The sequence below is a fragment of the Pseudonaja textilis genome, chromosome 18 (assembly GCF_049901715.1).
Source record: "Pseudonaja textilis isolate UNSWEBS1 chromosome 18, rPseTex1.2, whole genome shotgun sequence".
Classification (NCBI taxonomy): domain Eukaryota; kingdom Metazoa; phylum Chordata; class Lepidosauria; order Squamata; family Elapidae; genus Pseudonaja; species Pseudonaja textilis.
In genome coordinates this window covers 4,577,383-4,603,913 of record NC_142007.1, presented here as the reverse complement: position 1 = coordinate 4,603,913, position 26,531 = coordinate 4,577,383, and the positions used below count along the sequence as shown (strand labels likewise).

The 26,531-nt window shown below is 48.0% G+C and overlaps 1 protein-coding gene across 1 annotated transcript in view; it reads left to right on the top strand.

Annotated features, from left to right (window-relative positions):
• RERE (arginine-glutamic acid dipeptide repeats) overlaps nucleotides 1–26,531 on the top strand; it is a 203,985-nt gene that overhangs the window by 80,410 nt on the left and 97,044 nt on the right. Inside the window, 1 exon segment of the mRNA XM_026715844.2 lies at nucleotides 11,849–12,302. Coding sequence (XP_026571629.2) covers nucleotides 11,849–12,302 — 454 coding nt within the window.

Here is a 26,531-nt window from a genome sequence, read left to right as displayed (position 1 = left end):
GAGCCAGTCGGTCAGGATCGAACTGTTGGCAGTGGGCAGAGTTAGTTTGCAATACTGCATTCTAACCACTAGAAAGGAAGGAAGGAAGGAAGGAAGGAAAGGAGTGTGTGTATGTCTTTGTCTTTGCCTTTCTGTTTTTTAAAATTTGGAAACAACGAACAGGAAGTTACTCGGTTCAAAGTTATTCTACTCACAGTATAATAAGGATAATGATAATAATAAGCTCCTGTCTTTTGTCTTGGTGGCGGAGACTTCAAATGACGGACGCTTGGTGAACAAAGGTCTTTACAGAACGGTTTTGGAGTTGGAAAAGTGTGTCAGAGGGCAGGATTCCTCCTGATCCCTTCCCTGCAGCTTTACAGAGATTAGGCAGGATCAGGCGGGAGATCACGCAGTTGTATTCCAGGGAGGCGGGGCTGGCGGTTCAAGTCTAATTTGTTATTTTTTGCCAAGTGGGAATTAATTCTTTCAAGGCTTGAAAAACTTATTAGCTGTATGTAACCCGAAGGAACGATGCAGAAAATATAAATAGACGGATTTGGAGAGCGATTGGGGAATTACAGGAGGAAGAAAACCCTGGTTTCAACGCTAGCCGTTGTGGAAGCCATTGTGCCTTGGGACAGCAAAGTCCCCCTCCTTTTTTTAATGGCTTTTTTTTTTTGCTGGAGCTGGCACGACTGCACCATTACCAGGAGGCCTCCTGATCGTGATGTGTTCCGGTCTCGTTTGGGCCCTGCCAGAACTGTAGCGTCCATTTCAGACACCCGTGACGTTTTGGTCAACGGCAGCGCTTCGCCCTTTTGAGATCTCCACCGGCCTGTTTTCTCCCAGAACTCCTCGCCCCCTTGCAGCGTCTCCCTTCAGTTCGTTTCCTTCGCGAAGAAATCCTCGTTCCAGAAAATCAGGACAAAACCTGCGAGCGGGCTTACAACTCCGCTCTCCTCCACCCTCCCAAATAGATATCAAGCGTGGAATGATTTTTCACGGGATACTTCTTGTACCCATGTTTGATATCACGCGTCTGGAGTTGGTTGCTTCCTCTTCAAGAGAAGTTGGGAGTCTGGAAAGCGATAATTTGTGTGGGGTCCCACTTCTTGAAACCAGAAATATCTCTCTTTCTCTCTCTCTCTCCCACTCCCTTTCTCCCTCTCTCCCCCCCCCTCTATCATACACATACATATATACATACATACATACACACATATGCATATACATACATACATACACACACACGTATATATACATACACACACACAATAAATATGCAATAAACAAATTAAATAATTAATAAAATAAATATTTAAAAAAACACGAATAATAGCAGTGTTCCAATATTTGAGGGGCTGCCCCAGAGAGGAGAAAGGGGGTCAAGCTATTTTCTAAAGCACCCAAAGGCCAGACAAGGACTAATGGATGGAAACTGAACAAGGAGAGATTTAACTGGAAATAAGGAGAAATTTTCTGACAGGGAGAACAATCAACCCATGGAACAGAAGTTGCCTTCGGAAGTTGTGGGAGCTTCATCACTGGGAGCTTTCAAGAAGAGACTGGGCTGCCCTCTGTCAGAAATGGTGTAGGGTCTCCGGCTTGCGCAGGGGGGGTTGGACTAGATGATCTACAAGGTCCCTTCCAGCTCTGTTAATCTGTTCATTTCTACCCTCGCTTTTGTTGCTACTGTATTACTCCGTGGGAGACTCACTCTTTGTGGGTGTGGCAGGCCTTCGCTATCAGAGAGCCCTGAGTCCTGCCTGCAACCAGCGAGGGTTTTCCTTCCCGGACGAGTGACAGCCGGAGTCCCCGTGCTGACAGTTGTCTGAGTCGGGCGATGGTGGTGGAAAATGACTGCAAAACCCAAGCTAGCAAGTTTCCCTGCCCCCTCTAAGGGTCTCCCACCCTCAAGTGGATGTGTTGCTGCCGTCTTAATCCTCTCTTTCAACATCTGCCTAAACATCTGTCCTGCTTGGCAGTCTGGGTGATATATGTATATCAGCGGGGTTCACTTCTGAGAACACTTCCTCAGCGACAACCCAAATCATTGACTTAATTTAAAACAAAAACAAAAACAAAAACAAAAAAAAAGCTTTTATGGGCTCCGTAACTAGTTCGGGTGCAATTACAGCTGAAGCCGTTGGGGTGCTTAACCCATTGCAACAGCTGGGGGGAAAAAAGTGGGGGGGTGTTGTGAGTTAAGCAAATGGGATTAAGCATTGAGGTGCATGAGAAGGTCCAGCAAATAGGACGCCTGGCCCCGTTAAGGGCTTTTGAACCTAGAGAGGGTAGAATGGCAATAAGGACACCCCGGTCATGTCTGGAAGAGCTCTAGTGAGGCGAAGGCATATTTAGTGGGCCTGTGGATGAGATGGTGGTGAGGATGTCCTAAGACAAGGGTGTCAAACTCGATTTCACTGGGGGCCGCATTAGGGTTGTGTTCGACCTCGGAGGGCTGGGGAGGGGCATGGGGAATGGTGGGGGGTTGTGGGGGTGGCCATGATGGGCGTGTCGGGGGCAGCTGTGGAGGCCAAGTGCTAAGTCAGGACTTCCCTGAGATCCTCCCTCACTGTCATAATTTCCTTCCTTCCTTCCTTCCTCCCTGTCTGTCTGTCTGTCTGTCTGTCTGTCTGCATCTCTCCTATCCAAATATCATGAGGTGAGAGTGGGACGGTTGATTCCTCCCTTCCTTCCTTCTCCCTTCCTTTCTTCTTCCTTCCTTCTTTCCCTCCTTCCTTCCTTCCTTCCTTCCTTCCTTCCTTCCTTCCTTCCTCCCTCCCTCCTCTCCTCCCTCCTGTCTGTCTGTCTGTCTGTCTGCATCTCTCCTATCCAAATATCATGAGGTGAGAGTGGGACGGTTGATTCCTCCCTTCCTTCCTTCTCCCTTCCTTTCTTCTTCCTTCCCTTCCTTCTCCTTCCTTCCTTCCTTCCTTCCTTCCTTCCTTCCTTCCTTCCTTCCTTCCTTCCTTCCTTCCTTTTCTTCTTTTTCCGTCTCTCTTCCTTCTTTCTTCTTCCTTCCCCTCTTTCCTTGTTTTTCCTTCCTGCTCTCTTCCCACCTTTCTTTCTTTTTCTTTGCCTTTCCTCTTTCCCTATTCCTTCTTGCCTGCTCAAATGCAAAAGGGGAAACATTTCTCCTTTTGTTTTCAGTTTGCTTTGATAGCCCTCTGCCAGCAAAAACGGACCTGGGGGGGACCTGTGCGCAGCCCCTCCCGAGCTCCATGTTCACTAGCAGAGGCAGCGCGGGCCGGTCATTGGCTGCTTCCAGCCTGGCCCTGCAGGCCAGATCTAAGCACCCCATGGCCTGGATTCGGCCTGAGGGTCTTGAGTTTGACACCCCTGTCCTAAGACATACCACAAAGTTTTAAAAACCCCTGCAAGAGTCAAACATATGATGAACAAATGGGAAAGACAGAACAACAGAGTCGGAAGGGGGTTGGACTAGAAGACCTCCAAGGTCCCTTCCAACTCTATTCTTCCGTCTCCATGCCCAGATCTCAGAGGTAACCTAGTTACCCACTTGAAGAAGCAGCAGACCGAGGTGGGCCTTGGCCCGATCCAACACAACTGTTGTGGTTTTGTCGTCGCTCGTCCGATTACGGCTGGTTCTTCTAAATGCGTAAATTGTGATCGGAACCAGCTGGCTTAATACAAGATTCTGTTGTGGAGACGGAGCCACACTCCTCCATAGAAAATCTATACGCCTTTTGTGGTTGATTCTTCAAAGGCGACTCAGTTTTGAACATTTTGCGTTCATCTTTTTAAATTCTGCCGTACATCACTTGGCCATAGGTTTTGGCTTTGTCACAAGCACCGGCGAGATCCCCCGTCTTTCTCACCTACTTAGTGCATTTTGAAGCTGTTTAGTTGCTTTGTTCCCAACCCTTCCTTCTTTTTTTTCTCTCTTTCCACGGGGGAAATAAAAACAGCTGCCTTTTATCAGCATTGTTTCCTTCCGCAATCATTGTAATCCCGGTGAAATGTATGCACCGCGCGCTGCCATGAGCCACGGAAACATGATCTCGAAAGAAAAGGTGCCGGTGGGAGGTTGCCTTAGACTGGTGCCAACACTCAGCCTTGGACATCTGCCTCTTTGTGGCAGAGCTGGTGGAGGAATTCTGGGAGTTGAAGTCCACAAGTCTTAAAGTTGCTAAGGTTGGAGACCCCTGGTTTAGAGCAGGGGTCGCCAACCTTTTGGACCTCAGGGATCACCAAACTCATAATTTTAAATCCCACGGACCAGAGACCCTGGGAAAATCCCTCCAAAAAGTCTGCAGGAAAATTCCCCACCCCGTTTTTCCTACCGATCGATCAATCTGTATTTGGGATCTCAGGATACCGTCTCCAGCTCCGTTTTCGGGGGATGGGGGAGAGAGAGACTTTTGGCTTCATGCAAGGAAAGCAGCAGAAGTCTTTCTTTCTCTCCCACAGACTCTGCCAGAAATGAATCTTTGTGAGACTTGTCTTTCCGGCGCAGCCTCTTGGAGCAGGGATGCCTTGCAGGGTCCCAAAGACTCATTTCTGGCGGAGTTTGGGGAGAGAAAGAAAGACTTCTGCTGCTTTCCTTGCATGCTGCCAAAAGCAGAAGAAGAAAGAAGCGGAAAGAAGCAGCCCGGTGGCCAGGCTTGAGGTGTGTGGGGCTAGTGAGGCAAGTTCCCCGCCGCCCCTTCCCCCCTCCCCTCACTACCTCGTGTTGTTCGCAGTGCAAGTGATGCAAGCCTTGTGTTCCTGTTGGCCGTGTGGGCGGCGCAGCCTTGTGTTCCCGCGCAGCCTGGATTAATTGCATTGGAAGGTGCTTTGGGGGTGACATTTCTCTGCGGACCACCAAAATGTTCGCGTGCTGACCACTGGTTTAGAGTATGTTGCAACGCAGACAGAGCCAGTCAGGTGTTGCCCAAGCATTGCCATTTTCTGAATGGTGGGCCCTGCACACTTCCTCCCTGGGTAACGTGTGTGCGCAGAGCTGTTTTTTAAAAATTCACACCTGCAAAAGAGCTTGAAGCCTGAGCCAGCCTCTTCGCTTCAGGGAGCGTTTGGGCATGTAAGGATCCCGCTGTTTCTGATCGCAGAGTTCCTTTAAAGGGGGGGAGAAAAAGAGGAAAGATTTGTCATTACCCTTGCTGCTTTTAGAAGAGCGTTCGTAAGCTCCCGTGTCACGCTGGGAGAAAGAGCAGTTAAGCAAACCTGAGAGGAAATTGAGCGGACAGTTAGAAGCGATAGGCCAAGAAGCTGCTGGAGAATTAGATTTAGAGAATAGACTGAGAAACTACCTGCAACATTCGACTCTCGTGCAAGGAACGGATATTTCGTGTCTTTTTACACCTTCTGCATCGTTTGGACCTGTATCAGCTTTCAAAACTGCTCAAATCCAGGTGTTCTGCCAGAGATACCCTGTTTCCCCAAAAATATGACCTACCCCCAAAGTAAGTCCTAGCTTGAGTTTTTTATATGTGCGCTCAATATAAGCCCTACCTCCCTCCCAAAATAAGCTTCACGAAGCTATCAAACATCTAGAACAGGGATCTTCAAACTTGACAGCTTTAAGTCTTGTGGACTTCAACTCCCAGAATTCCTCCTCCCGTCCATGTTAGCTCAGGAATTCTGGGAGTTGAAGTCCCACAAGTCTTAAACTTGCCAAGTTTGAAAAGCCTTGAACTAGAAAGACCAAAAGCATCTCCCCACCAGCAATCAGCCGCCAGATGAGCATAGATCAACTCCAGGATTATCAGACCAATAATAATAAGCAATACCCCCAATCAAGAAATTGCCAAAACAAGCCGACAGTAAACAGCCCAACCAAAGCACCTCTAAGGCCACACCAGGGTAAAACCATCAGAATATAAACTGAGAGCAAACCCCACTCCTTGCTAGCACTGATGATGTTACCTAGTTGGATCATGAAAGGTCTGCAAGAAAACAACCAAGCTCAGAGAGCCACCAAGGCCTCCTTATTCTTTTTTCTGGATTAATTTTGACATTGTGAACCAGGCCATTACACTGTTTGACAAACCAGCCTTTTAAATTCCTGGCTTGGGACACAATTCATTCCTGGCAATTGTGTCGTGCAGCCTTTCCCCAACTTAAAGAGTTCCATTTTGGAATTGTAGTCCATCAGATCCAGATTTGGCTTCTTGGGTTATGCCGTCCAGTCGACAGCTGACTTGAGTCCTTTTTCATCTCCATGAGATAACACGGTTTGTTTTTGTGTACTTTCTCCCACAAAGCCCCCAAGATATTGACCTGACCCAATCCAGGGACTGGCCAGACCCAAATGAACTTCTCTTTTCGCAGAGTTGTTGCTTTGGAAACCTCGATCTTAACCTTTTCTCAACATAACAGCGGTTATTGTGGGTTGTAGTTGAGGCTTCTGTGTGTGTCATTGCTGTGCGTGGTGGCATGATTGCTACTTGCCCCTCTCTAGACCCATTGTGTTTTGACCCAGGCTTCACACACTTGTTTTAAAAGCAAAACCTATTGTATTGCAACGCTGGGAATTGTTTTCATTCTCAGCCGGCGTTAATCTTAAACAGTCCCCCAAGATAAGCACACACCTTTCAATTCAGTAGAATGCTATCAGAAACAGAAGTATCCAATTAACTATAAAAGAAACCAAGTAAAGTACAAGAAAAAAACAACCAAAGTACACAGAGCTTCAAGGAGGACTCGGAACCAATTGAATGACTTTGCTTCCTGCAAAGGTTTCGTCATCTTGGCCTGACTTTTATCCCTTATGGGAGGGGCAATCACCTCCCAGCCTTACACTCAAGTCGCCCCTTTGGTTTCAGCTACTCTCGCCTTTTAGCAGCTCTGTGCATACACGCATTGGGAACAGGCTCCCCTTATTCCTCTGCCTTGCTGCTGCCAGACTCTGGAGGCTCCAGAGACAGCACCCCACTCGCAGATGGTCTTGGGTCCACTTCTGCATCTGATGCAGGACCCTCGTCCGAGTCCTCTCCGGACTCCTTGACTGATCCCCTTTCTTCCCCACTGTCCAATTCCACTGCCGTCTGCACAGGCTGCCGTCGAACCACAACACATTGCTGGTTTGACAAATGAAGATTATATCTAATCCTGATGATAAATCCTGCCATCTGCCTTGGGTGGGCGGGACGGAGAGAGGAAGCGGCTTTGCTTTGGCCGACCATCTCTGGAAGGATGGACACTGCTGCTTGGAAGGGGAAGCTGCTTTCTTCTCTCTGATATTTACACAAGGAGCCTGCTTGAAGCGGATTCCGGAAAGCTGTCCAGTCTAGTCACATCTCCAATTAGTCCCTGCCACTCACATTTGCCTGCCTTGTTAGAGCCACTTGGTGGGGATTAAACCAGCAACTGTGGTCGCTTGGCAGCTGCTACTCCAACCATTGGGTCTTGTTGCTCATCGTAAGCATCTCCCGTTCCAGGCTCTGTGGCCTGGTGGGCCTCCTTGTGTGTTTACAGATTAACAGAGTTGGAAGGGACCTTGTAGCTCCAACCCCCCACCCAAGCAGGAGACCCTACCCCATTCCTGACAGAGGGGAGTCCAATCTCTTCTTGAAAGCTTCCAAGGATGAAGCTCCTACAACTTCTCAAGGCAACTTCTGTTCCATGGGTTGATTGCTCTCCCTGTCAGAAAATTCCTCCTTATTTCCAGGTGGAATCTTCCCTTGATCAGTTTCCTTGCAGAAGCTGGTCACTTGCATCCTTTTTAGAGAGTTGTTGAGGCCACTTGGAGGTTTATCTGTGTCCTCAGGGTCACCTGAGTATCACCTGTAATCTGCAATTTTTCTGTTCTGACCTCGGTTTCCCCAACAGCACAAAGCTGACTCCTCGTCCTGATAAACCTCTTTTATTTAGTTTACAGTGAATTCCTCTCTAGCAAAGTCCTGGCCAACAATCTTTCAAGATATTTCACAATTACAGACCTTTATCAGACTTGGAGAGGTGCCATCTTCCAAAGGCCTCAATGTAGCAGACAATATTAGGCAAGAATGCAGGAACAGATCTTCAAATGAACTAATTGTCTCCTGCAAAACCCCACTCCCATTTCACTCTTTTATTCCCTGTGGGAGGGGCCATTCACCATCCACTGTGGCTTTACTCCCGAGTTGGCCCTTGTTCCTTAACTGTTCCCTTCTTCTGGCAGCTCTGCACATGCGCACACTGGGAACAGGCTCCAGCTGTTCTTCTTCCCCACTGATGTCCGACTCCAAAGGCAACTGATAACTGTCGGATGGCCCTGGCCCCATCTCTGCCTCCGATGCAGAGCAGGGCCTTCCCCAGACTCCAGGACTGGCCTACGTTCCTCCCCATCCTCGTCACTGTCCGAATCTGCTCCCAGCTCCGCTGGCCGCTTGGCAGGCCACAACATTTTCCCCCTCTGGGAATCCATTCCTACTCCTACACCATTCAAAGAAGTGCTCATCCCAAATTGTATAGCTAAAGGTCTGTAGAGATTCTCAGTCATCCAGGTGTCCCAAAGATGCTTTTCCAAAGTCAACTGGACTTTCTTGGTTTTTGGTTTTGTTTATTTTTTTAAAAAATGTTTTGCTTTTCGTCCAAGAAGCTTCTTCAGTTTATTCACTCTGCTTACACAAAACCTCTAGTACCATAGCAATCTTTGGGGTGGTACAGCCTCTTCCTTGTCGTATGCGTGTGTGAGATCTTCTTTGTGTTGACGCTTTCCTGAGCTGTTTGTATCCATCTGGGTTGGGGGAAAAAGCAAACCAGGGATGTGTGTGTGTAAGTAGAGAAGAACCTTGAAATTCAGGCTATGGCAGCAAAGTCAATTTATCATTTTGAAGGTTACCATTGTTGGGAATAAAGTCAACCAGGTCTTAAGAATTCATTACCTGCCACCCCCCCTCCCCTTTTCTATTTTAAAAAGGAGATATTAAGTTCCGAAAGGAGCAGATTTTGATCTTCAAAGCTACTTATTGCCATCCCTGACCCTTCGATGCTGCAAATATATCGGTCTCTTGACATGGGTGTTTTCCAAATTGACGTCGCAGAGAGTCTCTTTGCCCTGGTTTAACACACACACACACACAAAAGGCTTGCCTCCATGTAGCTGTGGCTGCATTTACAATCTGTGCGAGGTGTGTGTGCGATAGAGAGCGTGTGTGTGTGTGTAACATACTCTGCCTGAGTTTGCTCACCTTTGCAAAGCTCTGGTTTGTCTTAAGAGCTGTTTCTGAAACAAACCTGGGAGGCCTCATTGAGATTGTAAATAGCAGGCGTGTAAGCTATCCAGGCTGCATTGCATCCCCACAGAGCCCCCCCCCCCGCGCCCCCCAAATCAAACAAACCACATTATGACTTCATACGAAGTGTCGAGCCCACCCCGTTACCCGGGAAGAAGACTCCGGATTTGGAGTCTTTCATTTGGGAAGGATCATGACGTAAAAGATCTGGATCATGGATCCGGTCACGGAATAGCTGTGCCTTTTCTTCCAGTGAGGATAAACGACAGTGGCTTAACTCCAAATATCGACCAGCCTTTTGAGTCCTGATAATTTTTAAAAAAAAAACCCCAAAAACAGGCTTTGTGTGGATTCTAATTCTCTGAATAATCCTGTAAGACGGGCTGGCAATTGATTTCCTTTAGCTGCAAACGCAGGAGCTGAAGTTTGCTTAGGAGTTAGTGCAGTGGTGGGTAACCTTTTTGGGGCTCCTGTGCTGATAATCGCGTGTGCGCTCGCGTGCCAGCACCCAGAAGGCAATGCCCACGCCCCCTGTACGTGTGCGCACGACTTCCCTGCTTGCGCCTCGCGTCTCTGCACATGCATCTCCCATACAGCCTCGTACATGCGCGCCAGATACCCAACCATCAGCTGGCAGGCGGGCGGCGCATGAAGTAGACCTGCTCTGGGCGAGGGCTCACGTGTATGGCAGTAATGGCTCTCTGTGTCACTCCTGGCACGCGTACCACATAGGTTCACCCTTATGGACCTTGTGGTTCTCTGCCTTTTTAGCCTTGTTTTGGTTTGAATGGTGGGACACCTGAATGAACCTATATGCCTTTTGTACAGCCCTGTACACCTAGGGGGAAGTTTATGAAAAATGCCTTTTGTCCGCCTGTCTTCCTTTTTTTAAATGGGAATTGATCGCAAAGACTAAGAAGATGGGGCAAATGATTTGTAGCTGAGCCTCTTAACCACATCATATCAGGTTAGTTAGGGCCTGTCCTCTGCGAGAGAAAGGATAGAAATTTATTAGGGTGCTGGAAAAGTCGTTGTCAGAAAAGCGAGTAGGATGGCATTTGGCTTTGATGCAGGGTAGATCAAAATCGATTATTTTTTTAAAAAATTGGACTTTTAAAATTTAAATCGGATTTTTTTTTACGTTTATCAAATTTATTTTAATCAAATGTTTTTGGAGTAAAAAAAATCTATCTAAGAATAGTTTTCTATTTAAGATACATTAATAGTTTAGTCTATTCAGCATGAAAGGGAGTTTAGTTAGGTGGCATGCTGTATACCAAGAGTCTTCAAACTGGGCAGGTTTAAGACTTGTGGACTTCAACTCCCAGAATTCCTGAGCTCTAACATGACTGGAGGAGGAATTCTGGGAGCTGAAGTCCACAAGTCTTAAAGCTGTCAAGTCTGAAGACCCTCCTGCTGTATATTCTGCCATATTGGGACTGTTGGTGAGTCAACAGCAGGTCGGAGGTGGAGCTGCTGTGGAACAGGTATGACAGTTGCTCTTTAAAAAAATATGATTTAAATCGACTTGATTTAAATCAAATCCACCCTGCTTAGATGGAAAAAGCCTTTTGGCCCATACATGCCCATCACTTAGCTGCCATCCCAGGTGCCAACTTTTGTGACGTCAGAGAGGTTGACTCAGGGGCTGGAGCTATTCTGGTTAGCCGGCAGCAGGTGTGGATGGCTGAGGAGACTAAGGACTCAGATGAGGGGCCAGGACCATCAGGGAGTGGACTGCTGCCTCAGAGAGTGTGGGGGCTGGCAGCAGCGATGAGGTTCCCGAGGAGACTATGCCCAGTGTGTGTGCACACAGGATTGCTCGTAGGAAAGAGCAGTTACAACAGCATGGGCAACTCGGAAGTAAGGCTGCAAGGTAATGGCCCCTCCTTCAAGAAGATAAAAGCTAGCTGTGAAATGAATGTACTTTGCAGAAGGCAAAGACGTTTTAGAACTCCAGCCTCGTGGACATTCCAGTATCCTGAGTCTGAGTTTGAATATTCTTATTTTGCAAAGTATTTCTTGTCCGTTATCTTTTGGCAAGTCTTGCACAGCTTGGCAAGACTTGTGCTTTTCACAGCTAATTGTTTTGTAAAAGCATTACAAGGCTTGTGTTCCATGTGGATTGTGTTTGATTTGTTGGAAAAGGGCGCGGGTCAGAATAGGAGAGGAAAATGGATGACATTAATGAGACCTAGTTTTTCCCATATGGCAGTATTTCCTTGCAGAGGCAGGCTGTTGGAGCTGGTTAGGACGGGTGGCCAGGGTTTTGCTCCCCAGGAAGGGACGGTTGCAAATCCTTCCCACCTTTTTTTCCCACCTCCCCAGATGTTTTTCCATGCACATTAAAAAAAAAAAAACCCACATGTGTGACAGATTAGCTTAGGTCCCGCAGTACATATTCCCTTTGAGCTCCAAATTTGGATTTGAAGCAGAAAGGTTGGTTGGTCTGCACAGAATCTTAGCTGGGGGCTCTCCTGAACCCCTGCGGACCCCCGTTAGCCCATCCCTGGGCTCACCCAATCCTGCTATTAACTCCCGACTGTACGTGGGTGGTGCATATTTTGGCTGTGGACTCAACCTCTTTTTGACAATTTGAACAGCACAGAATTCACGGCAGGTTCGCCGAAGGTGTGGCGAGTGGGCTAACGTGGCCTTTTCCGTGTGTTTCTCTCTTCCTCCAGGTCCTTTTTTTAAACACTGGGGTTGCCGGCGTGGTCCAATTTTTCCTGGAGTGGAGAGGGAAATTCAGAAGACTGAAGCCCAGGCTGACTGTCTACCTTTCACGGAGGCCGAGCCGTGAGAGGACGGAAGAAGGCACCTGGCGCATCATGACAGCGGACAAAGAGAAGGACAAAGAGAAAGAGAAAGACCGGGACCGGGACAAACGGGACAAGGGGCGGGAAAGCGAGAACTCGCGGCCCCGCCGGAGTTGCACCCTGGAAGGCGGCGCCAAGAACTATGCCGAGAGCGACCACAGCGAAGACGAGGACAATGACAACAACAGCGCCACCACCGAGGAGTCCACCAAGAAGAATAAGAAGAAGCCGCCCAAGAAGAAGTCTCGCTACGAGAGGACCGACAATGGGGAGATCACCTCCTTCATCACTGAGGACGATGTTGTCTACCGGCCGGGAGGTGAGAGAGAGAGAGAGCCTCCGCTCTTATAACACATTGCATGTTCCTGCATGCATCTATGTGGTATGTGTGTGTTTGTGTGTGTGCGCGCGCACTTGTGTATGAGAGTCTCTGGGCCAAGGAGTTCATAACTTTTCTTGTATTCTCAAGGGGGCTTTTTCAAAAGTTTTTCCTTGAGAAAGAAGAAAACGTTTCACTTCTCATCCAAGAAGCTTCATCAGTTCTGGAGGAATGAAGAACTGATGAAGCTTCTTGGATGAGAAGTGAAATTATTTCTTCTTCTTCTTCTTCTTCTTCTTCTTCTTCTTCTTCTTCTTCTTCTTCTTCTTCTTCTTCTTCTTCTTCTTCTCCTTCTCCTCCTCCTCCTCCTCCTCCTCCTCCTCCTCCTCCTCCTCCTCCTCCTCCTTCTTTCTCCTCTTCCTCTTCCACTTCCTCTCGTCCTCCTTCCTCCTCCTTCCCAACTTCCAACAGTTCACTGAAAACGGCACTGAAAAAAAAAAAAGACATGACCTTTTTTTACGCTTACAACCACTGCAGTGATTTCTTAAAAGTCTTGGGGGGGAAAAAAGCTGTAAAACCAGACACATCTCTCTTAACTGCCATCGCCCAGTGTGGTCATAAGTCAAGGACTATCTGTAGCTTTTGAGGCTGGCATGCTGGGCTGTACCTGGAGGCAAACCAACCATTAATGTTGGCCGGTTTCTGAATTGTGGCGAAGAGACCAGGGTGGGCGCGATAAGCTCGAATGCTGTTGTGTCATTTTGAATTAAGGGCCACTCAATTCGTAGAACGGGCTTCCCTTCCCCAGGCCTGAACGCGTCTTTAAAATGTGGCTTTTCCCAAGAATCTTTAGCTTGATATTTTAATAACATTTCCAGAATAATGGCTTGAATTTTTGTATTTTCTGCATTGAGACCCACGGGCGGTAGGTATACCTTGCCTGGGTTATTTGCTGTTTCTTTCTCTCCCGGCTGCTTTTGGGTTTAGCTTTGATGAAGAAATAGATATGAAAACTTCTCGGCTGACACTGGCAGCCAAGCGTGTGGCTGTTTACATGCCTCAGTACATACATATCAATCTGGCTCTTCTTCCCTTCTGGGACGAGCGGCATCACGCGAAGAGTCAGGGAGTAAAGACGTAAGGAAAGAAAAGAGGCAGAAAGAAAAGGGAGAGAGAGAGAGAGCGAGAAAAAAAAATCTCACATAAAATAAGCCAGTGCTGTTTACTTTTTCTCTTCCTGTGTCTTTGCTTCCATCATGTCCCTTTCACTGATCGTAGAAGCCTTATCGAAGACAGACAGTTCTCTACTTATGGTGCCCATTTGAAGTTAGAAGGAAAATAGCAATAGCACTTATATACCGCTTCACAGTGCTTTAACAGCCCTCTCTAAGGGGTTTACAGAGCCAGCCTCTTGCCCCTAACAATCTGGGTCCTCATTTTACCCACCTTGGAAGGATGGAAGGCTGAGTCAACTGTGAGCCAGTCGGTCAGGATTGAACTGCAGGCAGTAGGCAGAGCTAACTTGCAATACTGCGTTCTAACCACTAGAAAGGAAGGAAGGAAGGAAGGAAGGAAGGAAGGAAGGAAGGAAGGAAGGAAGGAAGGAAGGAAACTGAAGCAGTATTAGCTGTGTGAGCAAGAAGGAGACAGCAAGGAGCCTGGGTGTGGCTTAGCTCAACTGTTCTGGACTAAAGCTGCTTGGTGCTGTGAAACTGAAATTGAAACTCCTCTCCTCTGCTTGTGTTTTGCCTTTGGAAGAGATTTCTTTTCAGTTGGGGAGGAGGAGTAGAATTCCTTAGCATCAGAGTGTGTTAATAATAATAATAATAATAATAATAATATACAAAATACTAATGGTCTGATGGTCATTTCGAAAAATCCTTTCTTATTGAGCACCTAGAAGCCAAGAGGAATATAACGTGCCAAATTTCAAATTTGTAGGCTTTACGGTTCTGGAGATTTTGTGATGATGCTTGAGTGGTATTCCGCTTTTAGATAGATAGATAGATAGATAGATAGATAAATAGATAGATAGATAGATAGATAGATAGATAGATAGATAGATAACCCTGGTCTATTCTTGATGGATGGTGGTTTGTGATGACAACAGGACCTGTTTGTCAGGTCGCCATGCGTACCCTGAAAGCATCCAGGAATGGTCCCACGCTAGCTTTGAAGATGCTGCCTTTTAACTCTGGTGGTGATGGGAACTTTTGGTTCCACTCTCACAACTGTGGTTAAGTCGTCCTTGCCAATTTTTTGGGCAGAGGGTTTGAAGCTGTGAAGAGATCCTTTCTTGTGTGCAAAGGGGGATTCCTCCGAGTCATAGCTGAAGAATCACAAACTATTCCTGAGTCATGCAAGAATTAGAAATATGATAGGAAAACAGAAAGGCAGAAAGGCAGAAGCAGTATCGAGGGGTGGAGGTGAAGGAGGGAGGGAGGGGACAGAAGGAAGGACAGAAGGAGGGAGGGAGGGGGCGGAGGGAAGAACAGAAGGAGGAATGGAGGGAAAGGAAGGAAGGGAGAAAATTACAGACAGGAAGGTGATGAAAACAGTTCTCTGAAACAGGACCAATCGCATGAATGTCATCTGCTCTTGCGTTCAAGAGGGCACAAAAGAAATTTTTACTCTTCTTAAAGGAAATCGCACCTAAACACACAGTGGTGCGTGTGGGCCAGGTTTCTTAGTCCTCAACTTTGCAGGAAAAAAAAAAATCCCCCTTACAAAACCTAAAAAATAACTTTTGCATCCAGCCATCAGGTTTCTAGTCCTCAAGGTGGCCAAAAAAAAAAAAAAAAGAACCAAGCTTTCTATTTGTTTGAACCGTAAAGGGGGGCAAATGTCAGATTGATGTCTCAGCTGTCAGAACAAGACAAAAAAAAATTAATACAAGAAAGAAAAGGGGGGAAAAAAACAGGCATTGTTCAGGCGAGAAGGGGGAGCTGAACGATTGTTTGGGGGAGAAAACTCTGCAGAGGTTTTCCGTCTCGAGGTCAAGATCTCTCTGTGAGAATGAAAAGAAGCTGTTTGTGTTCTCAGCAGCGTGCTGTGATCACTTTCTGATCGACTGGTGAGCAGTTTGCTTTTGTTGGCTGGAAGGAGAATTTTTTTTATTTTTTATTTTGGCTCCAGTCTCCCACCGCTCCGAGGCAATTTTTTTTTTCTGCCAAAGCATGTTTAGAAATGGATGGGAAAAAGGCTCGGAGAAAACAAAGATGGGATGGAAGAGACTTTGTCCCCCTGCCAAGCTCCAGGAGAGGACGGCATTATTTTCCGCCCAGTTGCTGGCCCGGAAAAAAAAAAAAAGCTGGGTTAAAGGCGCCTTCGCCGTTGAGAAGGGCACTTGACTCCAAAGATTGAAGTGACTTTTGGACATCTTAAGTGGCTGCGTCATTGGAAAACGGGAGCAAGCTGGGATTTGTTAAGAGATTCCTTACGAAGGAGGGCGGGGCTGACGTCGCGACCAGACAGAGGGAGGATCTCGGGGATCCGGGACTGACTCCGATATCCCCACAGCTGGACAGTCCAGCAGGACCTAAACCGTCCTGAAGTGATTCCTTAGGCGATGGACAGTCGAGGTAGCCAGGATCAAGCAATAGTTCTTCCCGAATGTACAAAACCTCGCAGGGTTGCTTCCTGGCCCTGTGAACACACTCGGCCTTCCTGAGCAGGCATGGCAGATTTTTCCAGAAGACTTTTGAACTCCGGCAAACTTGGAGAATTCTCCCAAGTTTGCAGACGTCTCCTGCGTGAGCTCATGGCGGCTTGGAAAGGGATCCACTCTCGAGAAATGGGGTTCTCGATTTCAGCCGCTCGTGTTTTGGCCTCCGTCTCCCAGAAGTCTTCAGCCCAAGGAATTCTGGGAGTCAAAGTCCACCCGGCTTATGGTTCCTGGCATCGACAGAACCCTTAACTATAGCAGGATATTTCTTCTGTCCTGCAGATCAGATGGGTGACAGGAGAATGAGGCTGAGATGCAAGGAGTCCGTGTGGGAAGTCCCGCTGGCAGTGGGCAGAGTTAGCCTGCAATACTGCATTCTAACCACTGGGAAGGAATGAAAGAAGGAAGGGGGGAGGGAGGAAGCAATAGTACTTAAGATTTCTATACCGCTTCACAGTACCTTCCAGCCCCCTCTTTTATATGTATATGCATACATATACGTATACATACACACACACACACACACGTGTTGTGGCTCTGATTCCCAAGCCTGTGCTGTCAGAGGAAGAGGACTTGGAAGATGAGGAGGAGGAGGAACTGGGAATGCCTTCCTCCCCAGGACCTTCCTCTCTGGCAATGCCTTCCTCCCTGATAATTCCTCAGGTTTCATCGGACAGCCGAGAGGAACAGCCTGAGATTAATCAGGGGGAAGGCATATCGGAGCAGCCCCTGACAGGGAGTCAAGAGGAAGAACGTTGGCTTGATCCTAGGCAGCGTCGTAGGGAGAAACGTGAGCAGCAACGTAGGAGGCGTGGGAGGGTCAGAGAGGGAGCTGAGTCATTGAGCCACACCCCACAGCGGGTAAAAGTGGGTGTGTTGTCGGCTGGAACTTTGTACGGGGCAAAGTTTAAGCTTACTTCAGGTTTTCTTTGTGAATGATTTTTGTGGTCTGCCTTGTAATTGTCTGTAAGTAGCTTTTTACTTGTTATCAGTTCAGACTTGGCAGGCAGAGCGTGTTGGAATGCCAAGGACATTATCAGTTCCAAAGAATTAACTCTGTGAAGTCCGAGTCAGCCTGCCTTGCCTGTGTTTGTGTGAGTTTGTACTCTTTCATCTTTTGGAAAAGAAGGTGAGACAGAACACATATATATATATGTGATTGGACAGACAAGGAATTTGTCTTGGTGTAAATACTCTCAAAGTACATAAAAGAAAAGACACATTCATCAAGAGTCAAGAATCATCAGGTACAACACTTAATGATAGCCATGGGGTTATATAGTCATAGGGTATATAGTATATAGAATATAGTCATAGGGCACAATAAGCAATCAAATCATACTAGGAAACAGTCAATATAAATCGTAAGGATACAAGCAACAAAGTCATGCAGTCACAAGTGGGAGGGGATGGGTGATAAGGAGGGATGAGAAGATTAATAGTAATAGTAGTGCAGACTTTGTAAATAGTTGGACAGCACAGAGGGAATTATTTGTTCAGCAGAGTGATGGCGTTCGGGGAAAACCTGTCCTTGTGTCTAGTTGTTCTGGTTTACAGTGCTCTGTAGTATCATTTTGAGGGAAGGAGTTGAAACAGTTTACGTCCAGGACGTGAGGGGTCTGTAAATACTTTCACAGGCCTCTTTTTTGACTCCTGCAGTATCCAGGTCCTCCATGGAAGGCATGATTGATTGAGGGTCGTTGCAATGTGTCTAAACCGTCCATAAAAAAACGGCTTTCTCTGCTCCTGCCTGGGTGTCGGTAGATCACCTGCGAACAAGCAACGAGACAACAACTCTTGATCTCTCTTCTGTATTTTTTTCTTTTTTTCCCCCTTTTCTCATCTCTCTCTCTCTCTCCAGCACATTTGCATCCTGGCTGAGGAGGCGAGAGCCAGATTTGATTTGATTTTATTTACCCAGAGCTTAATTGGGCTGAGATCTCCTCGGGTGCCCATCGAAACCCCCTCTGCCCTTTTGCTTAGGCAAGCAAGCCCTTGAAATCCGAAGCTCGGGAGGCCTTAAGCTTCCGCCGGCTCAATTAATTGTTAAATGTTCCCTTTATAATAATTATACATTGATGCTTTCTCTCCCCCCACCCCACCGCTCCTCCTCCCTCCCCCCCCTCCCAGCGATCCACCGCGGAGGTGGCAGAGGCTCCCGCCCCGTTCGCCCATCTGCTCTCTTGATGGCTGTGTGTTTGTGCAAATAGGAAGGGGGAGGGAGCGTTTGTGCAAAAAAAAAAAGGGGGGGTGGAGAAGAAGAGATGCTTTGGAAAAGGAAAAAAACAACCCCAACGAACAGAGCAAACAGGGAAGAGATTTGGTGAAGCTCCTTGTTTGTTTTTTAAGCAGCCTCTGACGCTGTTTAGATTGGGAGGACTTGAGCAAAATTGAAAAGCTTGTCTTTTTGCCTTTTGCTGCCGCCTCCACCTCCCCGAGAGTGATTGGCTTCTGTTTGACATTGACCCGTGCAGTTTGCCTTACTCCCCATCTATTGCCCGCTATTTGTTCTGACAGCTTCACCAGCTGCCGAGAGAGAGAGAGAAGCCAGCGTGCCAGAATTACAGAGGGGGAAAAGCAAAAATAAAATAAAAATAAAGACTCAGAAGTGAGGGCAGGAGATGAGGGAGGGGGAAAAAAAATGAAATAGCCAAGGCTTTGCTGACAAAAGAAGTAGCCAATGCAAAACCTGCCGCTTGTCTCTGAGTTTTGGGGCGTTCTCCCCCGTTGGCTGAGCAAGCAGGGGAGTGTTTGGGGCTCCCTGAGCGTGGTGGTTTTCTTGCGGGTGTTTTATTGCCAATCTAGGTAACGTCATCAGGGCTAGGAAGGAGTAGGAGTTTGCAGAATGGAGCAGGAGGAGAATGGGGGGAAGGAGGGGGAGCACTTTGAGGTCGTTAGTGGTCTCTGAGCTTGGCTGTTTTCCAAAGAAAGGGAGCAAAACCCAAGTCCATCAATAGAAGAGAATATTTGTAGCTCGGCGTGCTTGGGATTCCTGACCTTGGTGGTTTTCTTGCAGATGATTCATTGCTTAACTAGGTAACATCACCAGGGCTATTACCTAGGGAGGGACGGAAAGGATGGAGTAGGGAAGGAAGGAAGGAAGGAAGGAAGGATATTTTGTATTCACGTTCAGCCAAAGGCCTGTTTGCCAGGCCTTTGGCTGAATGTAAATGCAAGAAATTCACCTTCATTTAATAAAAGGGGTTTTGCCAGGACAAAGAGTCTGCTTAGTGCTTTTGGGAGATCGGAACACACCATCACCACAATAACTGAGTCCATCCATCTCGCCGGTGTTTGTCCTCTTCCATGTGCGTCAGGTAGCCCTGCCCCATAGAAGTTGGAGGGCTCGGCCCCTGGTTCTCTTAGCCCAGGGTCATCATCCACTTCTCTGGCTGCAGTGTAGCCCAGGAGTTCCAGGGCTGCCCCCCCCCTCGAGCCCAACCTGGAAGTTTCCCAGGGATTGAACCGCGGAGAGCAACCTGGTCATGCTCAGCCAGAGCATTTCCCAAGGCATGGCCTGTGGGGTCTGAAAGCAAGTGCTCGGTTTTTGGTCTCGAGGAGAATGCCTGTGAAGCTGCCACACTGTGTCTCCCAGCGCCTGGCGAGCGGGCGGCTTTCAGAGCCGGGAATGCCTATCCATCCTGTTCTGACCCACGGCCCTTTTCCAACAAGTCAAACACCATCCAAAGGGAACAGAAACCTTTTAACGCTTCTGCAAAATGATTAGCTGTGATGAGCACAAGCCTTGCCAAACTGTGCGAGACAAAAGGTAACAGACAAGAAATAATTTGCAATACAAGAATCTTCAAATGCAAACTCAGGATACTGGAATGTCCACGAGGCTGGAGTCTCAAAACGTTTTTGCCTTCTGCAAAGTACATTCCTTTCACGGCTGGCTTTTATCTTCTTGAAGGAGTGGCCATTACCTTGCAGCCTTACTCCAGAGTCGCCCATGCTGCTGCAGCTGCTCTTTCCTGCGAGCAATCCTGCGTGCACACGCACTTGGCACAGGCTCCTCGGGAACCTCCTCATCGCTGCTGCCAGCCCCTACAATCTCGGAAGGCAGCAGCCCATTCCCTGATGGTCCTGGCCCCTCACCTGAGTCCTCGCTCTCCTCAGCCGTCCGCACCTGCTGCCGGCTAACCACAACACATCCCTATATCCTCAGCTTCCAGTTTTTGCGGCGCTGAAAGTGGAAGGCATGGCCGTGGGAGTCTTACGCGCCTTTTGTCAGTTGGTGCTGCTTCTTCCTTAAGAGAGAGAGAGAGAGACAGAAAGAGTCACATCCATGGCTTTTAATGGCAGTAGCCAAGCCGTAGTCGGCGGCCTCTTGCCGACGGCCCCAAAATGAGCATCATAAAGGTGGAAACCGCTACCTTGTCTCCCTTTTCCACCCCCACCCCTCAGCACAAATGTGGCAGGCGTTCTGGCTTTTAAAATACGGAGCAGCTGTTATTGCCTGACAGATGGTGCCTCTCTTAAAGACTGATAAATGGAGGCTGAGCATTAAAACCACCGTCGCTTTCGACTTTCTAACCATTTGCGTGGCTCTTTTTTTCACGGAGCCACAAAAAGAAAGAAAGAAAGAAAAAAGCAGAATCCTGGGGGAAATAGGGTCCATTTTGTGCTGGGGAGAACCGTCTGGAGGGCTGAGAGTCAATGCCATCCATATTTCTTTCATTGGGGAAATTTGTGGAGGTTGTCATTTTGTCAGCTCACTGTTTTGCGGAGCAGTGGGATCTCTTGGCCAGACAGTCCTAGAGGAATCCTTTGGCCTTTGATTTCTGAATGACTGTCTTTCTCAGCGCCAAGAGCATCCTCCTCCCTCCCAGGAAAGGCCACAGCATCGAGTCCAGGAGTGGCAGCGAATATTATCCTCAGAATTATAGCTTATGTCTTAATCCTCCCTCCCTCCCTCCATTTTATCCTTCCCTCCCTCTCTCTACTTCTCTCCATTTATCCCTTCCTTCTTCCCCCCTTCTTCCATTTTATCCCTCATCTTCCCTCTTCCTTCCCTCCAGTTTATCCTTCCCTCCTTCTATCCTTCTCTCCATTTATCCCTCCCTCCAGTTTATCTTTCCTCTATCCTTCTCTGCATTTATCCCTTCGTTTCTCCCACCTCCTTCCACTTTATCCCTCTCTCCCTTATTTTCCTCCCTCCCTCCAGTTTATCCTTCCTTCCCTCTATATTTCTCTCCATTTATCCCTCCCTCCCTCTCTCCAGTTTATCCTTCTCTCCCTCTCTAACTTCTCTGCATTTATCCTTTCCTTACTTCCACCCTTCCATTTTATCCCTTCCTCCATCCCTCCAGTTTATCCTTTCCTCCCACTATACTTCTCTACATTCCTTCCTTCCTTCCTTCCTTCCTTCCTTCCTTCCTTCCTTCCTTCCTTCCTTCCTTCCTTCATTTTATCCCTCCCTCATTTCTCTCTCTCCCTCCCTCCTTCCCTCCCTCCCTCGTTTCCCATGAATGTTTTAGACCAGGGTCTTCACACTTGGCAAGTTTAAGACTTGTGGGACTTCAACTCCCAGAATTCCTTCTCCAGGAATCCTGGGAGTTGAAGTCCCACAAGTCTTAAACTCGCCAGGTGTGAAGACCCTCGGTTTAGACCAACTCTCAGTTTCTTAGGATTTTTCTTTCTTTCGAGAAAGACAGAGTTAAGAGAGGAGACGCGGCAAGGAATAGAAGCCTTTTTCTCCCTTTCTTTTACAGAATGCGTGTCAGATTCCATTTATGGCTTAAAGAGTATCAGGAGAGAAAACACACACACACACACACACGCACGCACGCATGTATCTAGCTCAGAAAGCCAAGTAGCTGTTATACCTTTTAAGCATAAATGGCTGGTTGAAAGGTTCTGGGGCTTGATTGTAAAAATGCTGGGTTGATGGATGGTAAATGGCTGAAGAGGCCCACTCAAATTGGTGGGAGCAACTGAGCAGCGGTTGGGGGGGGCAGCGTGCTTCTGGCAAGGCAGGAAAGGCAGCTCGTTCCCCCCCCCCGCAGTCTGCTGGGAAGCTCTTCCCTCATCCGGGGGAGGGGGGCTCCAAAATGGCCAGGAAGAAGGAGCCCATGATGAACGTCCATCTTTTTTCCCTGGACGTCTCGCCGTCTCCTCTCTTTCCTTGAGTTCTGTCTTCCTATCAGGCGTGGGGGCTGACGGACAGCTGCTGATGGCTGCCGTGCACTTAAGTGCCAAGGAGGTGGTAGATAAATGGGCTCGGTGAAGGCTGGCGCTTGAAGGAGAACAAGCGGCCAGGAGAGTGGACTGTGGGCAGGTGGCTCGTCTGTGTTGGTAGGCGACGTCGTGTTCTGACCAAGGCTTCTTGAGACCGTAATTGAGCGCACGCTTCGTCCAAAGAACTCTTGTTTTATTTCAACGCTGGGAATTATGTGCATTCCCAGCCCGTAAGCAGTCCCTCGAGATAAGCACCCACCTTTCTCTCCTTTGAATTGCTGCCAACAGTGCCAAATTAATTCTAAAAAGCAACTGGAATGCCAAGTCCACACAGAGCTTCAAGGTTGAATCTGAACAGAGCGAACGACTTTGCTTCCTGCAAAGGTTTCTTCACCTTTGCACCTCCTTTATGTCTTATGGGAGGGGCAATCACCTCCCAACCGTACTCCCGAGTCGCCCCTTTTGTCTCAGCTACTCTTACCTTCTAGCTGCTCTGCGCATACGCGCACTGGGAACTGGCTCCCCTTGTTCCTCTGCCTCGCTGCTGCCAGACTCCGGAGGCTCCAGAGTCAGCACTCCTCTCTCAGATGTTCCTGGCCCCACTCCTTTATCCGAGTCCTCCCCAGACTCCCGGACTGGTCCCCGTTCTTCCCCGTTGTCCGATTCTCCTGCCGTCTACACAGGCTGCCGGCGAACCACAACATGTCGGAGAGGGGGAGAAATAGCCCAGGCATCTAATTCACCTCTAACATGGATGCCAGTGGAGGGTTTTGCTTCCAGGTCATCCACCGTCTGGCCAAGGGTCATATCTGGATTTAGGACACATTGGACGGAAGAAAGCAACCCTTCGTTCACTGCGCCTCTTTTTCATACCCAAAGCTAGACATGTCAACCACCAGGAGGCGGGACAGGAAGTTGTACTTGAACTCAGCCCTTTTAAGCCCCTTCCCTGTTATAGTCTTGCAACTTGGGTTTCCTGCCGGTGCGGAGGAATTCTGGGAGATGTAGTCCCGGTGCCTTAGGGGAAAATGAGGACTCTGAATGTTCACAGGGCCTTGTGCTCGTCTTCCAACTCAACCCAACCATCCTCACCTGTTATTTGTTGTTTAGGCACCGGTTTCTTTCTTTTTTTTTTTTTTAGCTTTTCATGATTGAAAAGCCCCTGGAATGGTGCAGCGGCCTAGAGGCGGAGCTCTCGCCTCACAATCCGGAGGCTGTGAGTTCGATCCTAGGTTAGAGGCGGATATTTCTCTCTCTCTCTGGGCACAATGAGAATACGTCTGCCGAACAGAACTCCGCCTTGGTGACAGGAAGGGCATCCGGCCATGAAAACACTCTGCTAGCTCCATTCAGTGGCCCAGGCTCCACCCCACAAGGGATTATGGGGTCATCAAAAAAAGATGATGAAGGGAAAGAGCCTCAATGGCCCAACCTGGATGGGGAGTTGAGTTGAGCTCTAAAGTTTCTCCCCCGTCCTCCTTCCCTTCTCATCCCTCCCCGCTTTGTGTGAAGGTTGCGAGTCTTATGTCAGAACTGGGAAAGAGATCAGACTTGCCACGGGAGCCTTACTTAGAAGGAGGAAAGTGTCGAAGGAAATAATTGGAAGAGGGAAATCGTGTAATGGTGAACCGAAGAACTGTAGCTTTCGTGAAATGGAGAGAGAGAGAGAGAGAGAGAGAGAAGGAGGGAGGGAGGGGGGGCTCTGTTCCAGAGGTGAATTAACTGTCATTAATTTTGTTGAATAGAAATATGTTCCATTTACTGTACAATCAGGAACTCGGCTTGAATGAGCCCAAATTGATGAAATCTAAATTATACTGACAGTCCATAAAAACAGCAGCAGCAGCAGCAGCAGCAGCAGCAAACCCCCTTGGAAGAAAATGGATTCTCCAGAAGAGCGGTTTTATAATAAAAGAGAAAGGAAGAAGAATCGTTTGGGGAAGCGGGTGCCCGCTGCCGGGCATCTTTCAAGGCGAAGGGAGCAAATTGGAAAGGGCCCTTCGGAGCCTGGGGGAGCACCGAGGGGAGGGGAGGGGGCCCACCCGAAGCAGCGGCTCCCTTGACAAGGAGCCAGCCGCCGCCTGCCTGGGAGCCTGCTTGGCAGGAACGGCGGCGCTAAAAGATCAGACTAGCGATTTGTTTGTTGTCAGCGGTGATGGCGGAGGCGGGGACGGAGGAGGGGGATTTCCCCCCCTCCTCACCTGTCACTCTTTCCCTGGCGTTCCTCTCCTGCCTTGGAATGATACGGATTTCCCTCTTCCATAAGAAAAGCCCTGCTTCCTCCTCCTCCTCCTCCTCCTCCTCCTCCTCCTCCTCCTCCTCCTCCTCCTCCTCCTCCTGGTGTTTCGGGCTTGCTAAGGACTTTTAAGGGACAAGGCTGCCATCTTTGTCATCCAGAACGGGAGGGAAAGTAGAAAAGGAAAGAGGAGAGAGGGAGGGGGAAGGATAAAGAAAGGGGAAGGGAGGAAAAGAAAGAAGGGGAAATGGCTGGAGGAAAGGAAGGAAGGAAGGAAGGAAGGAAGGAAGGAAGGACACTGAAAGAGGAAGGGAGAAGCAAGACGAGGGAGGGAGGGAGGAAAAGAAAAGAGGAAGGAAGAAAGGAAGGGAAGGAGGAAGGAAAAGGAAAGATGGGGGAGGTCAGGAGGGATGGGAGGAAGGTGAAAAAGAAAGGAAGGGAAGGAGGAAGGAAAAGGAAAGATGGGGAGAGGGAGGGAAGGAAGAGAGAAAGAAAAAGAGGAAAGAAAAAGAAAAGAGAATTCTTGCAGATTCTCCTTTCTAACATGTAACCCTATTAGATTTGGGGGTTTGTGGATTGGGGGAAAAGATTTGAACTGTGGCCCCACTTCTGATGCGACATTAGCTTCTCGTTTGCAATCCACCATTCGTGGCCTCTGCAGCCTCTTGGTGTTTGCCAGGCCCCCCACCGTCCCGTTATCAAAATTCAGGCGCTTAGCAACTGACTCGTAGTTATGGCGGTTGCAGTGGTCGCAGCAGCGCCCTTCTAACAAGCGAACGTCTCGTTTAACAACTGCAGTGATTCGCTGAAGAACGGGAGGACAAGAAAGGTCGTAAAGCAACTCTCTTGCTTAGCAACGGAAACGTTGGGGCTCAGTAGCCGTCGTAAGTCGAGGACTATCCGCACCCATTTCCTGTCCGAGCACACTGGCAATAGGCTTTGCGTTGGGCGGACACATGATTAGAAGATTGGTGGGGTTTTTTTTTTGTTTTTTGCCGACAAATTAAAATGGGAATTAAAAGACATATTGACAGAACGTGGCACTCAGGAAGCGGCTGTTCTTAGCACTGCCAAGACGAGATGCTTTCATTATCACTATTAACCGCAGCTCCAGATAAAGTTAATTGCCTCGAGCTGTTCGCCGGTCTTGACAAATGGAATTTTGCTGGCCTCCCCACAGCAGAGCCTTCCGGAAGGTCTACTTAAAATGTCTCTCTCTTTCCTCCTGTCTTCCTGAAAGGACCTTTTGTCATTTGCCTTATCTATCTTTCTATCTTTCTTTCTATCTATCTATCTATCTATCTATCTATCTATCTATCTATCTATCTATCTATCTATCTATCTCTCTGTCTCTCTCTCTATCTCTGTCTCTCTCTCTCTCTCTCTATCTATAAAAGCGAAAGACCACTCATGAATCATCACAAAATCTCCAGAACCGTAAAGCCTACAAACTTGAAATTTGGACATTATGTTCCTCTTGGCTTCTAGGGGCTCACTAAGAAAGGATTTTTCAAAATGGCCATCAGAATTAATATTTCCTATATTATTATTCACACTCTGATGCTAAGGAGTTCTACTCCCCCTCCCCACCTGAAAAGAAATCTCTTCCAAGTGCCAAACACAAGCAGAGGAGTTTCAGTTTCAGAGCACCAAGCAGCTTTAGTCCAGAACAGTTGAGCTAAGCCACGCCCAGGCTCCTTGCTGTCTCCTTGCTCACACAGCAAACACTCTTTCAGTTTCCAAACAGCCCTCAGCTTTCTCACACATTGACAGGACGCTAGCCAGAGATGAGTACTGATGGATGCTGGTAGGCAGAGGCAGAATGCCCCCCCCCATTATTTCCCTCCCCAAAAACTAAGCCCCACCACATAGTTTCATAGCGAAGCACAGGTACCCTGCTAGTAATAATAATAAAAAGATGTATGCGGAGATCCCTGATTTATTTCCAGAATGTTCTAAAATGGGCTGTCTCCATCCTTGGAGTTGCAAAAAAAAAAAAGAACAGCCCAAATAGGGATACATCCATGGAAGTGCAAACGTTATGCAGATTTATCTTAATGGTGCCCTCTTCCAAAGCGAAATCCCTTCTTATGGTTGCATTATTACTATTATTACTACTACTACTACTACAGTTACTACTACTACTATT